The following is a 14,016-nucleotide window of genomic DNA, read 5'->3' on the forward strand; positions in this document are numbered from 1 at the left end:
CTACAAATGTCAAAATGAACAACTGTTAGGCAGAATATATGACTAGTAATTGCAGTACTTGTATGCCCCTGAGAGACGACGCTCCCATATAGAGGAAAACTCCGTATAACACAGGCATCGGGATATGCTGAGGACAAAAACAAAATAATAACCATTAAAAGATAAAATCCAGCAAAAGTTTTCTTATTCATTGCAAGCAAGTTTGTAACTATCATCAGTTGATCAAAGAAGATCACTGACCTTCAGCACGGAGGTCATGAATACTGAGCTGCCCATGAGGACGAAAATCATGAGGCCGGTGAAGCGCTGCTCTCTGATGCCCAAGAACTTGGGCTGTTCACCGGGTGCGGAGCATTCAGACTCCAATTTCAGGCTGTTCACGTGGCTGATTGACAGCACCGTCGCAGCCACGAACCACGGGAGGCCCATGAGAGAGCACACGCCCAGCATCACACCCACCACAAACAGGTCCAGATGATACCCACAGCCTTTCTGTGGATGCACACATACACAACGAAAGACATCTCAGCAAGAGTACAAGATTCTTTGTTAACCAAAAAAGGAGCATATTGTGAAGTAGTGACAAACCTTCAGCTTGTGTTCCTTCCTGTTAATAATAACGGCAGTGATTTGTTGGTCCATGAAGATGAGGATGGTGCACAACAGAGCTGGGATGAAGCTCACAATAGTGGTCCACCACGGGTTTGGTCCCAGTGGACTGATGAACCAGCCACGGTCATCTCTGGTTGGCTGTAAGAGGTCATTAGTCAATTACAGATTGATATTCTGAGGATGTGGATTTATGCGAAAATCTACAAATGAAAATGACACAGTAGTGTAATACTCCTCTTAACGACTCACTTTAAACTCATTAGGAACCTGTAGTTTTGGAGAGGGGACCCCCAGAGCGTAGTCGGTCAGAACCATGGTCAGGATGGTGATGAAAACGGCAAAATCACTGATAACTGCCCTCACCTGTTGAGAAACACACAGAATTGGAGTGCTGGAAACTGAACATGAAACTGTGAGCCTTGTCTCAGTTAGCCAGGTACAATGAGTCTAAATAAATAAATGCATTATATATTATATTACATTACATTACATTACATTATATTATATTATATTAGGCCACACTTTATTTTGATGGTCCACTTTAGACATTCTACTAACTATGAGTAACTGTGCAAGTACATGTCAACTACCCATCATTAAAGGGACAATGTGTAGGAATTTCTCCCATCTAGTGGTGAAATTGTATTTTGCATTCAAACGAATTGTGCTCTCCAGCACCTCGCGTTTTCAAATCTACGGTAGCATTTATGTACCAAAAAGCTATGACAGGATGTCTTCTACTTAATCGAGTTTTCCTTTGGGTGAACAGGTTTGTTATTTAAAACAAACTGCAACTTGACACAACGAAAAAAAGAATGTTACAGTATGAATTACTGACTGTGAAAAACATGAACTATGGTAATTAGTAGTAATGCCTTCATTATTCGTTATATTTTTTGAAGTACGTGCATTGTTAGATATCATCATCATCAGCGCCTTCTCTACTTTACTCAATAGCTGCTATTAATCAAAGAGCCTGTTTAACTTTTAACTATAAATGTTCTACTGTCTATATAATAAAGTACACAACCAAGCAATGAAAAAAAAGCTTGTAATTAAGACCGTAACATTGACTTACCTGTCGAGAAGAAAGCAGGCAACTTCAGCGTCTCTTTTGAAAGCTTTCTCCTGCATTAGCTATCCCGTCATTAACCCTTGTTTTGTAATCTCCGGTCACGTTTCCTTTTACGGTCTATTTTGGACTTTTTCGACGACGAGGACTCCTTATCCTGTGACTCAGCATGATATGTATGAATGAACGGTGTATAAATAACCGTACAGTGCAGCCTTTTAAACTTGCCGGGGCAGTGACAAGCGCCTCTCTCTGCTCTGCTCCTCCGCTTCTGCTGGCTTCAGTCACGTGACACTGGCTCTGAACGGAAACGCGTTGTGGAAACACGTTGGCCTAGTACTTTTTGTCCCTCTCTGCTATTATAGTTTTTCAAGATGGCGGAACTACATGGAAGCCTCCGTGAACCTACTCGTCCCATGTATATAAAGATAATAAATTCTTTGTTTACGAGGATTAGTCTGATCACTGGCAGAGGTATTTGTACATATTTATGAATAAAAATATTGATTTTAGATAATAAAATACCTAAAAAGCTACACATTGTCCCTTTAAAGTATTTGTAGACCGTCTGCTTAATATCTGCTAACACTTTATTTTGATGCTCCCCCAACAGACATTCTACAGACTATAAGTAACTTTGTAACTACATGTCAACTTATTCTATTAATCTGAACCATAACACCTAACAGTCTACTACAGTCTACTAATACTCTAATGAGAGTTAGTTGACTTGTAGTTGCAAAGTTACTTGTAGTTAGTAGAATGTCTCAAGTGGACCATCGAAATAAAGTGTGACCTTATTATATATATAAATATATATATATATATATATATATATATATATATATATATATATATATATATATATATTTATATATATATATGTAAAAAATCGAAAATATATATATATATACACACACACATATATATTTTGATATTTTCGATTTTTTACATTTCGATTTTTTTCACAGATAAATCCACATAAATCCACACACACATACTTCCACAGTTGTCTGTACTATTCTATACTGAAACACACACACACACACACAAGCTTCTTGCCTTGGTGGGGAAGTAACGGCTTGTTTTGAATTCCTTGAGGAAAGAGGACATAACAACCGTAGAGAAGAAGAGAATGACAGACCAGAAGAGGACGTCAGGTATGTATGGACCGTGATGGCCACAGGCGTTGCCCAGAAACTCACCCCTGTTCTCCACACAGCCCTGAGACACAACATAAGACACAATGATCACATCTGCTTCTGATGAAGAACACAGATAAACACAGCATCAAGAAAAAAAAGGATAAAATATGCAGTCATGTGTAACTGTGGAAATATCACACGGATTTGTTTATAGTGGATTAGATTGTGTGTGCGTGTGTGTGTGCGTGTGCGTGTGTGCAGGAGCTTAAATAGAAACGGAGGGGAACTGAGGTGAAACAGCAGAGGATTTGCTTTTATTAGTCACTGAAATGTATTAACCTATATCTGAGCCAAAGATATGAGACGCAGTCGTAGACGTCCGTGGGAATGTTCGGGATGGTGTATACTACATACTGTTTTTGAAAGAAAGTAGTATGCAGTGTGTATACCATGAACTGCACGCACATTTTCTGTATGCATCGATGATATACAACTAGAGCACAGTATATGTGGCAATGCACTCGATGACATTTCCTTTTTGAGAGTGATAAATGAAGTACTTTGCTGTGTATTAACACTGTCTTGACTCATTATTTGATCAGACTGGCAAAAACTGACTTTCGTTTTGAATTCGTACCATAAAATAACCATATTTATATTTGTCCATGACAACAAAACAGTTGTGACAATTTGCTATGGAGGTCCTGTAACAATTTAGCATACTACTACTCCATGTAGAACATAGCCATATGGTGCATTCAAATCATGTTGGAAAGATCATATTTACGACTTGAACGCACAGGAACACCACAGAAAAGTAATTACAAGTGGGAAACTTTTAATTAACAACTTTCGGTTACACTTTATTTTAAGGTGTCATTGTTATAGTGTAATTATATATTTAAGTACTGTGTAATATTAATTAACTACATGTACTTAGGTTAGGGTAGGATTAGGATTGGGTTAGTTGCATGTAACAATGCCTAATTTTCTGTTATTACTATGGTAAGTACAAGTAACATATGTAACAAGGACACTGTAAAATAAAGTGTTACCCAACCTTCTTTAAGCCCAAATTTCCGAGTTGGGGACGTGTCAGTGAGAAAATATGGTGGACATCTGTATTGATGGTAAATGAAGAAATGTAGAAATGAAGGCTATTTTTATTTTTTTCAATTACAATAAAACTAGTCGCATGTACAAAATGCAATAGTATTGGACAGTTATGATAGGACACGATTACGATTCAATTTACCTTTGCAAATTGTATAAAAACATAAAAAATCAAAAACACCTGATTCGCATTCTTTATTCATCATTTTGTAGAAGTAGAGTTAAAAAAATCTTGCTGAATATTTTCTGCTCCTGACTTAAACGTACCTGACGTTGTAATTACGACTTCCCAACTCATAAACAAACTTCCCAGGAAGACTTGAATGCACCCATAGTCACACTCACCTTGACATCTAGGCCTAACCAGTCAATCTCAGATGCAGTGATGTTTTTTTCCTCCCAGTAATTCAGTGTGGCATTACTGGGTTCTGTAGGCATTGTGCACACACACCTGAAAAACACACACAAATACATCATAATATTTCACATTGATAACTTTATCAACATGTACAGCTGAATTATAGCTGTGAACTTTAGGAAGAATGATATGTGTGTCGGTGTGTGTCAGTACTCACGAGTACTTAGTGAGCTGGTTGAGGTTGTTGTGCATGTTGAAAGGGTATGTCTCTCCCAGATGAATAAGTTTCTCCAGAGCTTCGTAGATAAAGATGATGCAGATGAGGGAAGCGAAGGCTTCCTCTGTGAATCGTGTAATGTAACACACCAGAGAGCTGGCGTCTGTGGCAACCAGCAAAAGACAGAAAAAGGCCGTCCACAGACCGATACACACGCGCAAGGAGAGGTAGGACAAACCATACTCTCTGGGGAGAAAGACACAGATAAAAATTGAATTGACTTGAATCAATTTATACTTTCAAAAATGCTAATTTATTGTAGGACAATAAAATTGTCCTACAATAAAAATGACTCTTATAAACTCACTTAATAATAATGGAACTTCCCTGTGTGATATTTTAGCTAATAAAAAATTAAAAAAATAATATTTTATTATTATTATTGTAGTCACTAATCACCCACAATCGATTTTTTTTTCTTTGTATCTTTTTTATAATATCATTATGAATTAATACATTTTTATTTGTGAGAAAGTACTTTGTATTAGCTTTTTTTAAAAACTGTCCCAGTAATTTAGTTGGGAAAAAATGAAACAATTAGAATTACAGACAGACGACAGACAGAGAGACAGAGAGACAGACAGACAGATAGACAGATAGATAGATAGATAGATAGATAGATAGATAGATAGATAGATAGATAGATAGATAGATAGATAGATAGATAGATAGATAGATAGATCAACGCAACAATTCATTCTTAGTGATTTCCCCCATTAATCAGACATTGAAATACATTAAATGCTTTTTGCAAATGAATCTAAGGAGCCTCACTTGCAGAATTTGAAGAGGATTTTCTCAAAGACCAAGACAGGTCCCGTGCTGCCCAGGATAGTGAGGGGCTGCCCAGCAAACAAAGAGTACGCAATACCCGTCATAGAGGCTCCAAACAGAGACTCTATCGCACTCTAAGAGAGAAATGGGAAGAATATATCATCAGTCACAGCATAATTAATCGATATACAGTACATGATATAATTTCACTTATGTGTTCTTACTATGCGTCCTTCTGTAGCTTCTCCCAGGAGACCTCCGAAGGTGATCACAGGAGACATGCAGGCGCAGTACAGGAAGAGGAAGGAGGCGAGACACTGCAAACTTATGGCATCTGTGTAATCTGACAGGTAGTGAGGAGCCTTACGCTTGATGTCCAGAAATAAGCCACCGAATAACCTGTAGATATAATTAAAAGACATCATCTGGGATCTGGGTCTGTCTCAGACATGGGGATTGACAGAATTTATGAACACAAAAAGATATGGACAGTACATATTCATAGATTACTCACCTCCCTGTGCGCTCTAGCTCTGGTCCTCCGTGGCCTCCGTGCTCCTGATTCTCCCCCAGATCAGCCCCTCCATTGGCCAGAGGAGGAACCTTCCGCTTCTCCTGCCAGATTTAGACATAAACCAACATTACCACTGATTTCAGACTGGAGATAAGAATATGAACTATTCCAGCTAGTGATGCACTGAAATGAAATTGTTACCGAAACCGAAATTAAAGTTTTCATTCAGCTTAAAACCGAAAATAACTTTCATTTAATAATCAATTAAGTAATCAAATGTATTTAATAATCAACACTCAATTAAAAACTAAGTTTGATATTAACATTTAAATTGCACACAAGGCAGTTTTATATCAACTTTTAAAGTTTAGATTATGTTTCTACTCCAATTCTTTGTTGAAATATAAACATTTAAACAGTGGCTGTAATAAAAATGTTTTCATGAGTTTTATTCAAACATACAGTACAATAAAAAAAATGTAAAGTAGTAATATAATGAATATGCAATATATTACATATATTTAGCAAAATGCTTCTCTCTAGAGTTGACTAACTGCTATGGCTAACTACAGTAACTGACTAATGAGCTTTCCTGAGGTAAATGTAACTTTATGTGACAAATTGTTTACAATCTGATTGAGTGATTACATGAGACATGATGATACATTTCAGTAGGTCTCTTTCAACATAACCTCTGATGTTCAGTCATGTTTATTTTGTACTATGAAAATTAGTAAAGATGAAAAGAATCATCAGTTCACACATACTCCGCACTGACGCTGAATTGGGATTCTTCCCAATAATTTTGGCCCTCCAAAACCTTTGGCCAAAACCAACGATTTTTGGCTGGAATATTTTCAGTTGTCGAAATTTCAGGGCATCACTAATTCCAGTATCAGATCTGTGAGGAATTAATGCATGGAGTTGGTTACCTGTGAGGGCACGTTTTTGGGCGGCTCTATTCTGATGGTGGGATCCCACTCGCCTGGGGGCAGCACAGTCACCTGGTCCAAAAACTCATCGATTCCTGCCACAAGGTCAGAACGATCCTTTGCTTTATAAGCCACATCATGAAACACCTGAAAAAGAGACGTTCATGTGAAATTGGCACACATACATTAATAGCCAGTTGCCTATATCATCATGAAGAGAAATAAACAGTAATTAGTTATTGCCCATAACACTAACCTCGTCTGTCATGAGGGTGGCGATGGAACGGCCAATCTCATGGTACTGAGGCCCTTTCCCCATCGGCCCCAGCAGAATGAAGAGAAACCTGCACAACGACAAAGGGCTTAGGAGTGAACTCTGAGGCACACCGCTCTGCAAAATAAACTTGAATGATTGAGACATTTTATGTGTTTTTTGCACAGATCACTCTGCTCTTACCTGGTGGTGATGGGAACCTCTGCCAGGCCGTTGAGCAGCACAGCAGGAGACAGACGGATGAAGGCCACCACAGGTTTTTCCAGAAACTCTAGCTCACCCACCAGGATGTTGGATGCCTCAGCCCCCGGTGGGATTTTCTTCATGAAGTGAAGGTCTATCTGCAGACACAAAAACAGTAAAAACAGTAATATTGAGAAATAGTATTACAATTTAAAATAACTGTCTTCTATTTTAATGTATTTTCAAATGTAATTTATTCTTGTGATGGCAAAGCTGAATTTTCAACAGCCATTCCTCCAGTCTTTAATGTCACATGCTTCAGAAATTATAATATGATGACTTAGTGCTGAAGAAACAGTTCTTATTTTTTATCAATGTTGAAAACAGCTGCTAAATATGAAATTTTTTCAGGATTCTTTGATAATAAGAATGTTTGAAATAACAGTATTTATTTGAAATATAAAACTTTTGTAACAATGTAAAAGTCTTTACTGAAATGTAATGTAACGTCTGAAATGTGATTCTTACTTTGCTGAAGTCAACAGCACTGTTCTCACGACTGCCATCCCCACGTCCCTCTGTAGTGGTGGGTTGAGCCTGAGGAGACACCATCTGACCTGGAAGCAGTGCAGCAAACACACAAAACAGAGGAAATATATAACAGACTAACATATAAAAACAGATTTGATTGTTTTTAGAAGAAAGACAGTAATGTTAAGGTCATAGAGAGATTAAGACCTATGCACACTTACCTGTTTAAAAATATTTGTAAGAAACAGATTAAGGAAGTCAGTTACAAACCTCCTAGCATTGTCTAAATCTAAATCAAATTTAAAACCTGAATCTAGAAGCAGTGAAGAAACAATTAGATGAGGTTGGATATCTAATGGTCAACTACAAATTGCGGTACTCTAAAAACTACTTCATATGTGGTTAAATGCTATGCTAACGCTAAGTGTATTGTTGATTAGAGAATAGATATGGAATACCTAAGGGTGTGTTCACACTTGGCAGGTTTGGTTCGATTAAAACTCTAGTGTTGCTCTGTTAGTGCTGTTCAGTTGAATAAGTTTGAACGCTCCCATTTGAACTTTGGTGCATACCAAACAAGTGGACTGAGACAAAGGATTCTCGGACTGCTCTCAAACAAACTCTGGTGTAGTTCGAAAGAAATATGAGATTAACACGGAACAAAGACTTCTAAACAAACCCAAAACAGGATGTGATGTCACAAGATGCAACCCTAAAAAGGACAGAATGCTCAAGGATACCTGGTTCTTCTCGTCATTGGAGATATGTTGCCCATTAAAGTTTGGTACAGGCGTCGGAACCGCCATCTCCTTACAGCAGATCTTCATTTTCGGACCAAAAGAACCAAGAGAACTCACAAGTATGAACACACCCTTAATAACTCTTTACTCTATCAACTACTGCTAATTACCATGATACATTTGCATATCCACCACATTGGAAAGGCCAAGATTCACCCATAAACATGCAAATGAGCTGACATGGGATCACCTGATTACGGTATCTATATATTCCATATCTATGCGTTAAAGGGATAGTTCACCCAAAAATGAAAATGCTGTCATCATTTACTCTTCCTCAATTTGTTCCAAACCTGTATGACTTTCTTTTTTTTCTGCTGAACACAAAAGAAGATATTTTGAAGAAAGTCGGTAACCAAACGACTGATGGACCCCATTGACTTCCATAGTAGGAAAAAAAATACTATGGAAGTCAATGGGGACCAGCAACTGTTTAATTACCAACCTTCTTTAAAATATCTTCTTTTGTGTTCAGCAGAAGAAAGAAAGTCACACAGGTTTGGAACAACTTGAGGAAGAGTAAATGATGACAGCATTTTCATTTTTGGGTGAACTATCCCTTTAAGGTGTGGTCACATTAATTATTTTCCACAATTTCTGCAAGCCAAATCCAGTTATTTCAATAGGAATCCACATGATCAGAAATTTTGCATGAGGCAAAAGGACAAGAGGGCGATTTCTGCATGCGGATTTCGCTTTGGGTTCAAGTTGGTCAAACAAATTCACTGCATGGAAAACTGCTTTGGTTTGAATGTGATTTCTGTGTGAGCGGTGCTTCATACATCACCACACTATTGACAATGGACTGTTTTTGGTCGCAAAATATTGCTGAAATTTCACTAATGTGACTGCACCTTTAGAGTACAAGCGTATCTATGATCATATTGCCTGATAGTGGCTCTTCTTCAGGGTCGATGGTGGGGATGACATGGTAGCCGGAAGGCTGGCTTAATCGTTTGCTGAAGGGGATGAAGCATTTTTTGGGTCGGATGAGGGGGCTGTCTGGGGCAGGGGGGGCAGAAGAGCATGTGTGGGGTTTCTGGGGAGCTGACACACACTTGGGATACCTAATGGACCAGGCTTTACATAAGAGCACCTGTCTGTTTTTCACACTGCGACTGAACCTAGACCAGAGAGAGGAGTGGGGACTGGGGAGCGAATTGGTCATGAAGATAACTGGGAAACACAGACAGACACACCATTAAAAAAGAATGATAAGACACATGCATGGCAAATGTAGAACAGTGCGTCTGCTGGAGCGTGTGGAGCAGTACCATTCTTATCCATGGAGTGTGGTTCGGACTGCTTTCTGCCGATATCTGCGAAAGAGCGTACGATGGGAATCCGGTTGGCCAGTTTCTTCTGGTTCTGATGGTGGTGCTGTTTAAGGAGAGCATTTCGGACCTTCTTCCTCACCTCCTCTCCCAATAAACCTGACGTCTCGTGCTGGTCCAAAACCATATCTTTAAAAAAAAAGAAAATAAATAAAGCCATTTCTATAGAATTTACATGACCATTCAAAAGTTTGGGGTTAGTACGATTTCTTTTTTTTAATGAACACTTTAGCACGGAGATGTGTGTGAGTCCCAAGCCATGTAATGGAAAGGGTTAGGGAAAGACCTGAAACTGAAGTGCATACTAATTCATATGGTATGATTCTAAGTTCACCTTAGTGATCAGGAACACTTAAGTGATAAGTCTTGCTGTTTCATTGGGCTCTAAATATGAAGTGACACACAGGCCAAATTCCTATTGTCATCCATATGGGAAAGACCTGAGAATACAGTAATGATGTGTGACAAAAGGTTGTTGATGACCTGCACAAATCATGAAATGATTATAAGATAATAGTTGAATTGTTTGAATACTCATTTCCACTATCTGGGCAATAATTAAGAAGTTTAAATCAACTGGAGATTGTAACAATCTACCTGGAAGAGGATGTGTGTCTATATTGGCCCCACACGCACTGAGTGGGATGTTTGAGTCGCCAAACAAACTGTAAGGATCGAAGTTGGAGAATTGCAGATGCTAGTTGGGCCTTGGGGTCAGAAAGTCTCCAAAACATGATCAGATCTCACCAATATATTCACAACATGTTTGGGAATGTTGCAATAAAAAAATAATTTGGTGACATCAGACAGCAATTGCATACACCTACAGTTTGCCAGGCGTTACGGGAACTTTCAGTGAGACTGGGTTTTATGGTCAGATGAGACCAAAATAAAGCTTTTTGGAAAAACACCCAAGGTGGGTTTGGCATTAACAGAAACATATCCATGTAGAAAAGCACCTCATCCCCACTGGGAAGTATGGTGGTGGATCTTTAATGCTGTAAACTGGGCCGTGGTTTGATCTTCCAGCATGACAATTATCAAAAGCACAACCCAAAATAAACAACAGAATAGCTCATTGACCACAGAATGAAGGTTTTGCCATGAACACAGCAGTCCCCTGACCCATAAAAAACCTGTGGGATGAGCTAAAGAAAAAAGTCCACAAGCAAGGATCTGGAGATTCAGAGGTCTCAGGAGGAATATGGAGAAATGGTTTCAGATCCCTTGCCATATGTTCATCAACCTTATCTTGGCAAAGGGAGGTCACACAAAGTATTAAATGAAGGGGTGCCAATAATTGTGGCATGCATTAGCATATTAGCTGAAAGACATGCAAAGATCTCGAAAATCCACCCTAAAAAGGATATCAACAAGCAACTGTAGCACAATATTTTCAATGTACTATCATTTGGGATGCACTAATCTAATCTTGAATATAATTTAGGATGTGCAGTATGTTAAGTGGGACACTAAGGGCCCACTCTTGCACCCAGCGCAATTTACTTTGTACAACGACGCATGTATCATTCCTATTTTGCACCCGACGCACAGCGGACTTTTCCCTCCACAGACGCACGTCGGTAAATTAGGGAATGAACTTGCGCTCCCAGGGGGCGGTCCAGCAAATAGAGGAGGCGTGTTCCGACGCAAATGTGTCCTGGTGCTATTTTGCAGTTCCAGAAAACAATTCCGCCACAGACCAGGAAAAACCTAGTCTAAAGTCAATGGCGCGTTTTCAGTGGTACGTTCAGATGCTATTTTAAGGGTGCATGCTTGGCCATAATGTAGCGTGTGCACCACGCACATACACTTTGCTTCTCTCATCTACACACAGATGCAGCAGTTGCCATTTTTTCAAACCATACATAATTACAAGGAAAAATATTCCACACGAGGGAAATCATTGTGGTGTCCATGAAGATGTGAAAAAATAGGCACAAATCTAGCTTACACATTTACCAAAATTATTATACGCCTGTTTAACCGGAGCTAATTTGGGTGGTTTTCTCCCATCCCCATACAATGTCACTTCTCTGTCTTTTACGGCCCTGACGAGAACACCGGTCTCCTCGGCTGTGAACCGCTCCTGGTGTGCGCCTGGCAAATCCGCCGTTATAATAGCAACCCGCCATGGAACAAGCGTGCCTGCTCTTAAAGGGAATGTGAGATGACGCTCTGATTGGTTTATTTCACGTTACGCCCAAACTACACCTATGAGTAATGAAGCTACTTCAGACCAACCCATTTTAGATTTGCGTCGGGCGCAAGAGTCATTTATCCCGCCGGTATAATAGCAACAGCGCCCGAGATCCGCCCACAAAGTTACTTGCGTTTCGCATTTGATACTTGCGTTTCAGATCGTTAAAATAGGGCCCTAAATGTTAAATGGGCCTGTATTGCAAACTGAAATCAGTAAACAGCTTATCCTAATAATTAAAATGCTGATTGATTTAGATCCGTGAGGAAGGCCTTTAGAAGATCAGGCTTGGGCAATGTTTTCAGACTCTGTACCTGCAATTTCCTCCAGCGAGTTGGCCCTCATGTCCAGCATGACGATGCCATTTAGGATGCAGCTCCGCAGCTCAAACAGGCTGTGAAGGGAAAGAGTAGCCACGTATGGCTTACTCCACCTCTCCCCTCCATCCTCCACATCCTCCTCAAACTTCAGCCATCTAGAGACAAATAAGGGATATGAGAGAGAAGAATAGGAAGAGAGGGAGAAAACAAAGAGAGAATGAGAATGACAATTAAATTAGTTTTCTCATTTAGCTGCAGTACCACAAACTGGTATTGCATTAGCTGTAATGGATACATGCCTAATCCCCTCCTAATCTCTTATTCCAAACCGCAAATATTGCTCTTAAGTAGGTTTGCTCTTGATTTAAAACACTTTTAATCGCACTCCACTGTTTGTTTCTGGCAGGTCATCAAACCCTCTGTGACCCATAGTTTGGACTTCTGAAATTAGAAGCAAAGTCTCCTTATTTTGTTTAGGTCTTTGTGTAGTTCAATATAAATTCAGGTTCCAGTTCAGTTAGGGTTACAACCTATACTATATTTTTAACAATTTAATTTTTATGGGCCGAAAATGAAAAAAATATCCAGTGAGTGGAAGTTCTAGGCGAAAATGCCTTGTTGAAGCCAGAGTTCAGAGGAGAATGGCCAGACTGGTTCAAGCTGATAGAAAGACAACAGAAATTCAAATCACAACCAAGGTCTGCAGAAGATCATCTCTGAACCTTGAAGCAGATGGGCTACAGCCGCAGAAGATCCCTCCTGTCAGCTAAGAACAAGAAACTGAGGCTACAATTCACACAGGCTCACCAAAATTAGACAATAGAAGACTGGAAAAACACTGCCTAGTCTGATGAGTCTCAATTTCTGCTGCGAAATTTAGATGGTAGGGTCAGAATTTGGCGTAAACAACATGAAAACATGGACCCATCCTGCTTTGTATCAACGGTTCAGGCTGCTGGTGGTGTAATGGTGTGAGGGATATTTTCTTGCCACACTTTGGGCTCCTTAGCACTAATTGAGCATCATTTAAACGCCACAGCCTACCTGATTATTGCTGCTGACCATGTTCATCCCTTTATGACCACAGTGTACCCATTTTCTGGTGGCTACTTCCAGCAGGATAACGCTCCAAGTAACAAAGCCTCTCAAACTGGTTTCTTGGTCATGACAATGAGTTCGCTATACTCAACCTCCACAGTCACCAGATCTCAGTCCAATAGAGCACCTTTGGGATGTGGTGGAATGGGAAATTCCCCTCATGGATGTCCAGCCAACAAATCTGCAGCAACTGTATGTTGCTATCAGATCAATATGGACCAAAATCTTAGAAGAATGTTTCAGCACCTTGTTGAATTTGTGTGGATTCGTACCTAGCCGTCTCTTTCCATTCCGCATCCTCTCCCTCTTTCAGGCAGATCTCGTCCAGCTCGGTGAAAAGAGCATGAGGAATGTGTTCCTCATCATCCTCCATTCCAAGCAGAAACTGTACACGCTGTGATGGTGTGTCCGCTAGAGAGAAACAAGAGTTTTTATATCTTTTTATATCTGTCCTATTTGACATAATCAAGTTTTCATTT

General features: G+C 39.5%; 1 protein-coding gene across 3 annotated transcripts in view; it reads right to left on the reverse strand.

Moving 5' to 3' along the window:
- Nucleotides 1-14,016, reverse strand: part of slc4a10a (solute carrier family 4 member 10a) — a 44,723-nt gene that overhangs the window by 6,973 nt on the left and 23,734 nt on the right. For all 3 annotated transcript variants that reach the window (XM_084100916.1, XM_084100915.1, XM_084100917.1), the window contains 17 exons: nt 13,810-13,948; nt 12,434-12,594; nt 9,860-10,048; nt 7,783-7,871; nt 7,255-7,412; nt 7,054-7,141; nt 6,798-6,944; nt 5,866-5,966; nt 5,576-5,750; nt 5,352-5,485; nt 4,518-4,763; nt 4,288-4,393; nt 2,747-2,908; nt 862-975; nt 589-750; nt 241-492; nt 59-127 (listed from right to left, as the gene is read on the reverse strand). In XM_084100916.1, coding sequence (XP_083957042.1) covers nt 59-127; nt 241-492; nt 589-750; nt 862-975; nt 2,747-2,908; nt 4,288-4,393; nt 4,518-4,763; nt 5,352-5,485; nt 5,576-5,750; nt 5,866-5,966; nt 6,798-6,944; nt 7,054-7,141; nt 7,255-7,412; nt 7,783-7,871; nt 9,860-10,048; nt 12,434-12,594; nt 13,810-13,948 — 2,492 coding nt within the window. The remainder of the gene's footprint in view (nt 1-58; nt 128-240; nt 493-588; nt 751-861; nt 976-2,746; nt 2,909-4,287; nt 4,394-4,517; nt 4,764-5,351; nt 5,486-5,575; nt 5,751-5,865; nt 5,967-6,797; nt 6,945-7,053; nt 7,142-7,254; nt 7,413-7,782; nt 7,872-9,859; nt 10,049-12,433; nt 12,595-13,809; nt 13,949-14,016) is intronic.

Source organism: Abramis brama, assembly GCF_963993115.1.
Source record: "Abramis brama genome assembly, chromosome: 23".
Classification (NCBI taxonomy): domain Eukaryota; kingdom Metazoa; phylum Chordata; class Actinopteri; order Cypriniformes; family Leuciscidae; genus Abramis; species Abramis brama.